Genomic DNA, 13,378 nt, shown 5'->3' on the forward strand with positions numbered 1-13,378 from the left:
ACTACAAAAGACTTTTCGGGGGATACTTCGACATCTTCTCACTGAAACTGCACCGGCTTTATCAAGTATTTGAGTTTTGGCTGATATTAACCCAATTTCCTGAGGACCGATTGGGTAAGCAAGCTTAAAATGATTTGCTTCGAATTAATAGGAAAACTACTTGGACTCAACAAATCAAGAAATCTCTCGGCAAATTTAGGCTTCTATTATTTGTAGATGGAAGAAAACGGACCCGGAAACACACAATGCCTTCCAGAAATTATGCAAAGATTGAAAGACCAAGAGATACAAGAGTGGGGTTGTTTAGTAGATTCATCAAAAACACAGAATGAATATAGTAAAGTAAAAGAAATTTTTGGGGAAGAAAATTATTTTAAGTTATATTTACCTTTTAAATATTTAAAATCATGGATCCAGTTGAGGGGAAATTGCCTTCCATTACAAAGGGGAACAGAAATAAAAAAAATAAGGGTATAAATGGCAAGTGTGGCTATTGCGGAAATGAGGATAATAATTTAGCCCATTTCCTCATAGAGTGCCAGGAGCTGGAAAGTCTTAGGGATAAAATTTGGGGGACCATCGGTTGGTGCTACTTTCTGATATACTGAGGTCTTCGAAGCCTGGAACCATATGCAAAATGGCACGATATGTAGAAAAGGCGGGAGAGGCTCAGACGAGCCTGAGTGAATGATAATAAGTGTTGTTTTATATTGAGTGTGTGTTCTGTGCAGTGTTGTATTATTAAATCATGTTGTGTATGGCCGTAGGGCTCAAATAAACTTTTTCTTTCTTTCTTTCTACACATATATACACACACACGCAAATATATATATATATATATATATATATATATATATATATATATATATATATATATATATAAGACAGTATATATATATATATATAAATTATATATATATACATTTATATATATATATATATATATATATATATATATATATATATATATATATATATATATATATATATATAGATACATATGTATGCATCATGTATATAAGACAGTCCTTATCTCGGTTGGGAGGATGGCCTTGAATAGGTTAGGCTGGAGGAGGAGCGTGCGTAGCTGTGTTGGCCAGGGGCGGCTTGGTGCTGCAGTGAGCTGTTAGTAGTAGTTGTAGTATATATATATATATATATATATATATATATATATATATATATATATATATATATATATATATCATGAAAAGAGAAATCACCAATGCAACAGCAGAAACACATAAAAAAAAAAAAGAGAGACAGAAGAAGAAAAGGAAGACTGTTTTCCTAAATTAGAGCACTTGAATGAGGCCTTAACCCTACTCATCCATACAATCACATAGGTCAAACAGCATAGCCAAACACAATCAACCATAAAGAATAATCCATGGACAGGCAGTCATGTCGTCAATAAGTATAAGTCGTCATTTACCAAACAATAGAAAAAATAATAAAGACAAATAATTCAGAGGCAACACCCCAACACAAGGGCTCATCAGGAGAATACACTGGCCTATAGGGTTTCGCCACTTTAAATTCTCTACCCAGCCAAGTGTTGTGGCTACCACAGAATATCCATGGCATCCCCGTGTCAGGTATCACCCCCAAAATACATGCCTATGAAAAAAAACAGCAAATGTAAAACAACCAAGTAACACCAAAACAAGCTTATCCTGTTAATATATCCCTCTTTTTAGCAACAATAGGTAAACTAAATATGATAAAATTTACCAAATCACAAGTATTAACACATTGAAAAAAAAAATAAAAAATTAATGAACTAAACAATTATAGAATTCATCTTTACCATGTGGCTATTTTTTTTAAAAATCCGCTCTATTAGAAACACAATTCAAAATAAATGGCGCTACATCATCATTTGTCGAACCTCTGAAATTAGTTGAAAATTTCTTTAAGTATTTCCAGATAATTCGTTTGATATTTATTTAAAAGTTCGTTATAATGAAAAATAAATTTTTTAAATTGCCAAGTTAATTTATTTGCAGAAAAACCTCTTGATATCAATTTTTGGCTTAAGATTTTACATCTATTTTTAAAATCAATATAATTACTACAAATCCTTGCATAACGAAGTAACTGTGAGAAAAACGCAGAATATGTGATATTTGAGTGTATATTACTTTCAGGGAATGGGAAACTAATCGCTTCAAAATCAAAATCATCCGTTTTATTATACATTTTAAAACTTAATTTATTATTATCACAAATATTAACATTTAAATCTAAGAAATGATCTTCATGACCAGCGCCATGACTAGGTTCAAGAGTAAGCTCTGATGGATATATATTTTTAAAAATATCAATGAAATCCTTACAATTTAAGACCAAAATATCATCTAAATATCTTTTATTATTTGACAAAACATGTTTTAAATTATTTGGATTATTCTTATCCATCATATATTTATATTCTACTTGACATAAAAACAAGTCAGCTATAAATGGGCTGGCATTCCCCCCCCCCCCCATGGGAATTCCCACGATTTACTTGTACAAATCACCACCAAATCTTATATAAGTATTGTATAAAACAAATTCTAATAATTCAAAAATCATATCCAAGCTGTAACATCTCAAGTTAACTGTGGTATTAAAGCAATTTGTCCATATAGCTTTTTTATTATAAGTGTCTATTTTTAAGAACCTTTTACTAGATAAGAGGAAAGATTTCTTGATAACAGTTTTTAAATTATCTAACACTACATTAAGTGATAAATTAGTATACATTGTCGCAAAATCGAAAGACTAAATTCTTTTAGCTGGAACCATTGTTAAAGACTCTATCACCTGCAGTGAATTATTAACACTCCAATATGGATTAAAATTCGAAAACTTTTTAATACCAGAACAATAGGTTTTAAGTTTATTTACAATTTCCTTTAAAATTAAAGAGAGGTCAGTAGCAGCAATGCGAGTTGGACATTTAGCTGCTCCAGCAATAAACCGTGGTTTAGGGGGATTCTTATGAAATTTTACAGTCCAATATAAGAAAGGGAACTTTTTATCATTGTCATTTATTTTAATATTAAAATTTTTAAAAAGTATTTCTTCAGTCTTGTCAATTAAATTCTCATCCTCTAAATTTACCTTTCGTAAACATTAGTTGTGCATAACTCCCTTTTTAAGATATCACAATACAGCTTCTGACAAATTATGGCAAAATTATTGTTAGCTTTATCCACTGGCACAATTACAAATTCATTCTGTAGATTACCAATTGCTTGTTTAATCTTCGCATTATAACATAATGATTTAGTGTTACTATTTTTTAAATTAGAATATATTTTATTTCTTATTCTACTAATAATTAAATTCTTCCAACTTTGAAAACTCTCTTTACTTTTATTCTCTTTCTTACACCACTTATCAATAAATAAATCAAGATCATTTTCCAAGCCATCAAGAACACTCGATGGTTTCAGATGATGAGAAAGACGGAAATTAGCCCCTTTATTCATTATAATTTGAAGACCATCTTGCTCTATTATTGACAAGTCCCTTGTTATAACATGTTTGTAAGTAGGATTTACAAATGGGCCAAGTTGCTTACAATTACCAACCGGTTTCCAATTTATATCACTATCTAATCTTTTAAATATTAAATTATAATTAAAAATAATTTGCCCAATAGTTTTTGAAAATTTATAAGTTAAAACTGGACTATCATTATAATTCAAATTACTAGGAAGGGCCTGTTTCACATGCCGGTGATTTAAAATTTCTGGTAAATTAATATCTTCAATCAGCTTACAAGTAAAATTAATAGGTAAATATAATCTGTTATCCTTATTACCAATATTACCAATATTATCAAACTTTTTCTTTTTTGAAATAAATTTCGTTTTAGTTAGAATGCAAATTGTATCACATAATACTTTAAAATTATATTCAAGAGCTGTATTATTCTTAACAATCCAGAAAAGTTTGATTAAATTCCTCTTGGATAAATTATTTAGACATTTTATTACAGAAATCATACCCCTAGATTCAAGTAGATATATATATATATATATATATATATATATATATATATATATATATATATATATATATATATATATATATATATATATATATATATATATATATATTTAATATTAGCAAAAGAATCTTTCAAGAATGATCATCCCTGAATAAATGTACCCATCCAAATGTTATTTAGGAGGGTACGCCTTAAATATCAAAAATTTACTATTAAGTTTAGAATTTATATTAAAAGGAAACATTTGTTAGGGGGGAAGGGAATCTGAAATACCAAACAAATCTAGTATAGTCAATCCTGCACAAAATGCTTCAGCAAAAATTTACCATATCAGGTGGTTTCATATCAGACCCAAGTTTTTAGTGCCTTGGGCCATTAAGTGCATCATGAAGAAGAAGAGTTAAAGAAATTTAAAGTCAGAATAAAAGAGAAAAACTTACCTCTTGAGTAGTCTTTTCTTTCTTCTTCTGTTTTTCTTTATCTTTGGGTGATAATATTTTCTCATTAAATTTCAAAATTTCTTCCTTTTGGTTTGTCTTCTGTTGAATCCTTTTGAAATCAGGTTTGAACTCAATCTTCCCTATCCCATCACTGGATAATGAGTTTCTCTGATGATAGATTGACATTTCTTGCTTTTGACTCTTGTTCTTATTCCTACTGTTCATCGGTTTGAGCTTGGTTTCTAACATTTGTTTATCCTTGGATTGTGGCATTTTTGACAATTTCTTTTTATAAGATGATTTGATAAGATTCTTTTTCTGTTTGGTCTTCCTTATCAACGGTTTGAATTCAATATCTTCTATGCCTTTATTCTTGGGCAATGATATTTTCCTGCAATATGGTAAAATTTCTTGTTTTTTATCTTTTTTCGGGTTTATCCTCTTGACCAAAGGTTTAATTATGATATTCTCACCTATCATATTTCTGGAAGGTGGCACTTCTTCATAGGACTGAGGAAACTCTGCTCTTTCACAGTTGGTATGTTTGATCTTCATGAATAGAGGCCTCAATCTGATATTGTCTTTGTCTGTATGTGCATAAACAATTTTGGTCAAAGGTTTAAGAATGATTCTCTCTATTTTTTTGTATTTATGTGATGACATCTTGGATACTTTCTGGGGACATGGAGACATTACTTCCTTTTGGTTCTTTTTCTGCTCAGTTTTCTTGAAAAAAGGTTTGAAGTTAATCTTCCCCATTCTTTTATCTCTAGATAATAAACTTTTTGATATCTTCTGATGGGGTGGCAACAATTTTTCTTGTTGAGTGTTTTTCTGTCCGTTCCTTTGCTTCAAGGGTTTAAATTTTATTTTTTCTCTATCTTTATCTATGGAAGTTGATGCTTTCTGGTAATATGATGACATTTCTGTATTTGGCTTCTTTCCCTTTACCTCCTCTGCTACAAGAGTTAGTCCAACTTTTTCATCAATAATTGGTAACAGTTTAGTCACTTTTTGGTGACCTGGTGGGCTTTGTTTCTTTGAGTGATTTTTTTGTTTCTTACTCTTTTTTCTCTTTACAGATTTGACGATCTCCACTTCTTTGTTTTTTGGTATGGGTATTTTTGAAGTTTTCTGGCCACTGAATGACATTTCCTTTGTTTGTTCTTTTTCTTTTGTTGTGTCATTATTTTTATTTATTAAATAGGGAGATTCTATTTCTTCATCTTGACAGGGTGAAATATCTGATACATTTTGGCAACCTGGTGCCATCTCTTCCTTTAATTCCTTCTTGTTTATTGCACCTGCCTTTTCTTTGGTTAACCCAAGTTTCTTTACTTCCTTGTTTTTGATGGTTTTTGTAATCTTGTTGTGATAAGGTGACATTGTCTCCTTTTGTGTCTTTTCCTTTATTTTGTAGTCAATATTCGTTCCTGAAATGGGCTGCCTCATTTTTTTATCTCCTGGGACCACCTTCAATATTTTTTGGTTATTTTTTCGCATTTCTTTCTTTGAATTCCTTGCCATTATCACATTCTTATTTTTCTTTGTAAACTGGACTTTCGCTATTTCTTCATATCTTGGTTGTGACATGGTTTCACTCTTCAGATATGGCGATAAAATTTGTGCTCGCTTTTGTCTCTTGCCTGGTTTTTTTCCCTTCTTATGTGTTGCTGAGCTAAGCTGCTCTATTTCTGAATCTCTATGCAGTGGCACTTCTGAAATTTTCTGGCCTTTTAATGGTACTTCAGGGTTTGGATCCTTTTTATCTGTTGTGCTGCTACTGTTCTTTCTCAATTGGGTCATTTCTATTTCTTTGGCTCTAGGTGATGGCATACCTTGCATATTCAGGTGACCTGTCATTTCCTCCTTCAGCTTGTTTCTCTGGTTTATGATCTTCTTTCTGTTTTTTGATCCGAAATTCTCCATGTCTTTATTTCTGGGTGAAACTTTCTGATTGTAATCCTGAAAAAAAAATACTTTGAATGAATATTAGATAAAAATAAATTTAACTTTACAGGTGAACTATTCAATAGCTAGAGCCATGATCCCCAACATAAACACAAGCCCCAACAGTGGGGCATAATAATATTTTACTGGGTCATGGGCAAAAAACTTATTTTTTATTCCCTGTGAGTAATGTCACATTCAAAACCATTTGAACATAAAATAAAAATACATGATAATATTGAAATGATGTAATACATTGAAAAAAAGGGTGTTGTATTCAGGTATATTGTATTGTGCACAATATTTTTCATTAGTATAAAATATGCCTAGTGAACAACCCAAAAAAATATACTAAATTAAAGGTCTTCTAAGCTTCCTTCAGGTAAATGCAAAAAAAATTGAATAATAAAATCTAAGTATCAAAAAGTTCGTGGTAACGAACTGTTGTAAGGAACGACCCGGCTCAATAGTAACCAAAACTCTAAAAAACGGAATTTTAATACCAGTAGTTACACCAAAAGATTTGCATTTCAATGCTGATTTTAAATGTATAAGTTTCATCAAGTTTAGTCTTACCCATCAAAGTTACAAGCCTGAGAAAATTTGCCTTATTTTAGAAAATAGGGGGAAACATCCAATAAAGTCATAAAATCTTAACAAAAATCACAGCATCAGATCCAGCATATCAGATAGCCCGATTGTAGAATTTTCAAGCTCCTATCTACAAAAATGTGGAGTTTTGTATTTTTTGCCAGAAGGCAGATCATGGATAAGTGTTTATTTGTTTGTTTTTTTTCCCAGGGGTGATCGTATTGACCCAGGGGTCCTAGAATGTTGCGAGAGGGTTCATTCTAACGGAAATGACAAGTTCTAGAGCCCTTTTTAAGTGACCAAAAATGGAGGGCATCTAGGCCCCCTCCCATGCTAATTATTTTCCCGAAGTCACCAGATCAAAATTCTGAAATAGCCATTTTATTCGGCATAGTCGAAAAACCTTATAACTATATCTCTGGGAACAACTTACATGGAAAAAAAATTCATGAAGGGAGCACAGGATCTTCTAGCAGTATTAAAAAAAACAATGAAAAAATAAATATGAAAAAAAAATCAACAGAAAGTAAGGAGCAGCATTAAAACTTTAAGACGAACAGAAATTATTATGCATATGAGGGGCTCACCTCCTCCTTATACCTCACTCTTTGCGTTAAAGTATTTTTAGTAATTTTAACTATTTATTCTATGGCCTTTGTGATTCAGGGGTCATTCTTAAGGAATCGGGATAAAATTTTAACCTTAGTATAAGAGCGAGGTACTGACGAGAGAGTGAAACTCCTCATATACGTAATAAAAACATGCGAATACAGAAATTCGTTACGTAAGCTAATTTGTAAATTACATATATCTTTTACTAGTAAAAAAGTTTGTAAAAGACTCAAAGTTCTAGTGGCCTTTTCAAGTAGCCAAAAAATTGGAGGGCAACTAAGCCTCCTCCCCTGCTCCTTTTTTTTCTCAAAATCATTCGATCAAAACTATGAGAAAGCCATTTAGCCAAGAAAATAAATATGCAAATTTCGTTTTAATTATTCATCTGCGGCGAGTCAAAATCAAAACATGCATTGATTCCAAAACATTTGGAAATTAAATAAAAAAACAAGATTTTTTTAACTGAATGTAAGGAGCGACATTCAAACTTAAAACGAACATAAATTAATCCGTATATCAAAGGGGCTACTCCCTCATCAACGCCCCGCTCTTTACGATAAAGTTTTTTACTGTTTTAAAAAGTAGAGTTGAGAAAAAAAAGAGTCAAACTTTAGCGTAAAGAGCGGGGCGTTGATGAGGGAGCAGCCCCTTTGATATACGAAGTAATTTCTGTTCATTTTAAGTTTTAATGTCGCTCCTTACTTTCAGTTTAAAAAACTTGTTTTTTTTTACTTAATCACAAGAAGGCAGGAGGATTTTAGGAACGCCTAGGAGGGGCATAGCCCAAAATCAATTGAGAAACACTGGGCTATAAGTACATATATTATTTTTAGAACATTAAATGGTGATAATTTAAAAATCATTGGGTTATAGTTTTAAAGCAGGAAATTTTTGAAGGTGAGATAGTGCAAATTTAATTTTTAAGATAAAGTGTCCAATAGCTAGAAGTAAATATACCATTTTCAGAACATTCCAGGTCCTTTTTTATTCTAGTGAGGAAGAGGTAAAGTTTTTATAGCTAAAAATATACTTTAAAGATAACTATACTGAGCTTTCTAGTAAATTAGTTCAAATACTATCATCCAGACATAATTGTAAGCAGAAAAGAATGAAGAAAATATCCTCAGAATGATGTTATAGCAAGAACAAAAGCCAGTACGCAATGTTCATCTCCATTGAGAAGCTTTTTAACAGAAAAACTGATCAACAAGCTCCTCACCATGACAAGATACTAATTAGAATAACAACAACAGTTAGCCTCCTTAAAAAGCAGACTTTAAGACAAAATTCGCAAAGCAAATTATTCATCTGTATTTTAAAGATTGTCATATTGATCAATCGATAACACATTGAAGCAAAAATTTTTAAACAAGCACATTAAGCCAGTCTTCTCAAGCAATGTGAATAAGTGGGGAAATGAATCAAAACATCATATTAACATACAATATAACAGATTTTTTTAATTCAATGATAACTTCAGTGACATAGGTATGAGGGAACAGGGGATGAAGTCTATCTTTGTAATACTGTATGGACACAGTAAAACCTAGTATCTGTGTTTCACGATTATCAATATAAAAATTGTCTAAAAAGTTTTTTTTCAGAAAAAAACAAATATGTGGTGATGTTAAAACCTAAATAAGCAGAAAAGTTATTCAATGCAATAAATATAGACAAACAAAATTATAAGGGATGGAGAAAGGCAAATTACAAATAGACAATATTCCCATGTAATAGTGGGACTACTGCTTACTCAAATCCTTAAAGACTATCCAATTGAGCATTAAGCTAATATGAATCTCCCTCAGCCTATCTTCTATTCCCATCAGACAAACAACAAAAATCACAATTATGATTAAGTTTCTAAGGAAGGCGGAATCAATTTCTAAGAAGATTACATTTGTGAATTCCTATTAACTTTTGCTTCTTTAAAATAAAACTTTTTATCAGAATTTTATCTTTGTTTACATTTTTTACAAAAAAATAGAAAATCAAAACTAAAATAAAATTCTAGTATGATATGTAGCCTATTTTAGACCTTATTTCGTTTTTTTTTTTTTTTTTTATGATTAAAGAAAAAGTAGGTACAAAACAACAACAAAGCCACACACAAAAATTCTGCTGATTGACACTAGGCTATGCCTTTGGCTGCTTCAACGTGTTTTGAAAGTCTCATGCTAGCATTGATCAGAAGCTATATGTGTCTCCAGCTTGACAGCTTTTAATTCAAGAAACAAAATTGACAAGAATATAGCCTATGTCAGCAACAAGAATGTGCAAACAACCAAAGCCATCCGATTATTGGCATAAATTCTATATATAATTCTTCTTTTTTTAGTGTAGCATTAATTTCTCTCTCTCTCTCTGTCCATATCGTCTCGCCTTATGGTGTTATTCTCTCCTTTCTCCTATATCCATCTTTCTCTGTAGGTCTTGGCAAGGCAGTTCCAAGATTCGGAGGTGGATTCTCTGCTAAATTTAGATTTATTTTTTTTTAATTAATTTTTCTAAACTATTTTCAACATGACAACTAGGGTAGAAGTGGACATATGAGGCTGTAAACACACTTCGTATCCATATTTAGATTAACAATCCATTCCTAAAGTTTCAGTTCACTAATAAAAAAAAATTGTTCCAGGTTAAAAAAACAAGCATTGCCCTTTAAGGAGGAAGAACACTTTCAAGCAGGTCTATTCTCATAGAGCTGGATATTTGAGAACATCTGTTGTTGTTTGGAGTTTGATGCATTTGACCAATAATTCATATGCGTTTGTATCACTCAATAATTCCGTGTAATCACTAGCTTGCTCGGTTGTCACTTTGTTCAGTATTCACTGACTTTGATCATGTATCACTTATCTTGCTTTTGGTAGAAGGTTATTCATCTGCAGCAATTGTCTGTGTTAGCAAACAGTAGCCAAATAATACAATTTGGCTGCAGTTTCCACATGATACAAAATAAACTTATAACCTGCCACATAAATCCAGATACTTGAAAACAACTTCCTAAGCTTTATATTTGGCTTTTTCTTCTCCCCACCATATGGGTGTTAGCCTACATTTGTAAAGAGCATAAGAAGCCATTGAGTTGTGTGACTCAATCAGGCCCTGCACTGGAATCAAAATGAACATTTTTTTTCGAAATTGTGAAAGATTCTTGGCAGTTCTGGTATGTGTTGCTTCTGAAGAGAAATATATTTCTGGACTAAAACCAATAAAAAACTGTCTGATATATTTGGTATTACCTGCCTGCCCCCGTGTGTGCTATGCTTACCTGCTTGCAAGATGTCCACGCATTTGCTTTGTTTGTTGTTTGCTTTGCTTCTTGTGTGTTTTATATTATAGATGCTTGGGTCTTAATAAAAGAATTATTCCAAATCCTACATGGTGTCAGGAGTGGGATTAGAAGCAAAAAATCTGAGATGGATGTCTGAAAACCTTTGATCAACTGGGATGCAAATAATTTGGACAATTAATGGACAAAATTAAAAAACCATGCAAAACGAATGTTTGATGGCCCCTCAGCTGGAAAACCAGAAAAGGTCCAATGTACATACCTCCTCATCTGGGTCGGGGATAGAGGACGTGAAGTTTTCAAGACATTTCACATTACAGACAGACAAAGACAAATTTATTCCCTACCTTAAAAAGTTTTGAGATTATGATGCACCAAAACGAAATGGGACCAATTGGATACACAAAATATGGATAAATTCATAACTGAACTTAAGAGTCTTGTCAAAACCTGCAGCTACAATAACGACAGTGAAAGGATCCATGACAAGATTGTGTGTTGTGTCAAGAGCGCAATAATTCGCAAAAAGCTTTTGGCAAAAGGAGATGGACTGATACTCGAAAGGGCCATAACAATCTGCCATGCCTGTGAAACAACCCAAGTACAACTGAAAATGTTTGAAGAGAAACAAGAAACAAAGCAAGAGGTAGATCCTGTATCAAGAAATTGGAAGAGGTCTGCTTTTAAAACTCCAGAGTGCTACTTCTGTGGTTGGCAATATGCAAGAAACCATGTAAGCTATGCCCTACAAAAGAGCAAGTAACTTCCAAGGCAACTCAAACTCAGGCGAAGAGTCAGACCCAAAGCAAGAGGTAAATCCTGTATCAAAAAATTGGAAGAGGTCTGCTTTTAAAACTCCAGAGTGCTACTTCTGTGGTTGGCAATATGCAAGAAACCATGTAGGCTATGCCCTACAAAGAGCTTTCTGTATGCAGTTAGCCAGAATGACAGTAAGAATGAAGCCTCAAAAATGAGGCTTCAAAGCCCACAAAGCCCACACTACAGACAATTAACCATAGACTCACCATCTACTATGGTTCCCAGATACCCTCCCTAGGGACATGCAAACCGCAGTGCAGGTACGAAAATGGGGGCAGCAAGCCCCAGCATTCTATGTGGTTGCATCCACAACTGCCCCTATTATTGGGCTAAAATCAAGCCAGGAGCTGAATCTGGTCAAGCTTGTCCACAACATTGAGGCTCCAATACAAACAGATTAGTCAACAAGCGCACCAAAAGGACATGATGATGTCGTTGGAGGGATAGGGATGCTTTCAGGATATTGCAAGATACACCTAAAAGATAATGCCACAACCAGAGTACACTCAGCAAGAAAGGTACCCAGAGTAATGAAAGATAAGCTCAGGAATGAGCTTGTACATCTGAAACAGTTGGGTATCGTCGAAAAAGTTATCGAGCATACTAAATGGGTAAATGCAATGGCCATTGTTGAGAAGAAAGATGAGAGCATACACCTTTGTATCAACCCAGTAATTCAACAAAGCAATTAAACCCCCATATTACCCAATCCCAGCATTTGATGATACCATAAGCAACCTAGATGGAGCTGCATATTTCTCTAAGCTTGATGCATGGTCAGGATACTGAATACTACAGTTGTCACAAAAGCATCTTAACTTACAACATTAAGTACAATCTATAAGTTTTACCACTGGAAGAGATACCCATTTGACCTTATATCAGTGCAAGATGTGTTCCAGCAGAGAATTGAGCAGGCATTTGACAGCCTCAAAGGACTCTGCATACTAGTTGATGATCTTCTCATATATGGCAGAACTCAGAACGAGCACGATGAAATTCTAAAAGAAGTCTTTCAGCAGGCCAAAAGTTGGGCATAAAATTCAACAAAATCAAATTCCAGTTTGGACTGAAAAAAGTAAGCTATTTCGGCCACAAGATTAGAAACAATGGCACAAACTGGATATTTAAAAGCTACAAGCCATTAACGAAATACCTCGACCAAAAAGCAAAGAAGAACTACAGATTCTGTTAGGAATGTTGAACTTCCTATGAAGATACATCTCCAAACTCTCATTCAAAAACAAACCCCTAAGAGACTTATCAAAGCAAGAATCCTTCCTCCTCCAGAGTAACCATCGTTAGTGTATTAAGAAATCTATCGTGTCAAGATTAGCATCCTTCAACCATAGCTGCAGAACTATTGAACTTAAAGTTGATGCCTCAAAACATGGCCTATGAGCACAGATTTCAGCCCACAACAATATATTATGATATGCATCAAAAGCCCTGAACAAAACAGAGCAAAACTTACTCCCAGTTGGAAAAGGAGTTTTATACAATAGTTTACAGATGTAAGCACTTCCACCAATTCATATATGGCAGAAACGTCAATGCAACAACTGATCACCATCCCTTAGAAACCATCTTCTCAAAGCAGCATCCCTCACACAGCATCCCTCCCAGGATACAGGAACTAATGATCCAAATTCAGCCTTACAACCT

At 33.1% G+C, this 13,378-nt stretch overlaps 1 protein-coding gene across 1 annotated transcript in view; it reads right to left on the minus strand.

Moving 5' to 3' along the window:
* The window catches only part of LOC136037647 (uncharacterized), a 30,756-nt gene that overhangs the window by 10,370 nt on the left and 7,008 nt on the right, over nt 1–13,378 (minus strand). The window contains exon 2 of the mRNA XM_065720349.1: nt 4,447–6,411. Within this exon, the coding sequence (XP_065576421.1) occupies nt 4,447–6,375 (1,929 nt within the window). The 5' untranslated portion in view covers nt 6,376–6,411. The remainder of the gene's footprint in view (nt 1–4,446; nt 6,412–13,378) is intronic.

This window comes from Artemia franciscana, chromosome 17 (genome assembly GCF_032884065.1).
Source record: "Artemia franciscana chromosome 17, ASM3288406v1, whole genome shotgun sequence".
NCBI lineage: Eukaryota > Metazoa > Arthropoda > Branchiopoda > Anostraca > Artemiidae > Artemia > Artemia franciscana.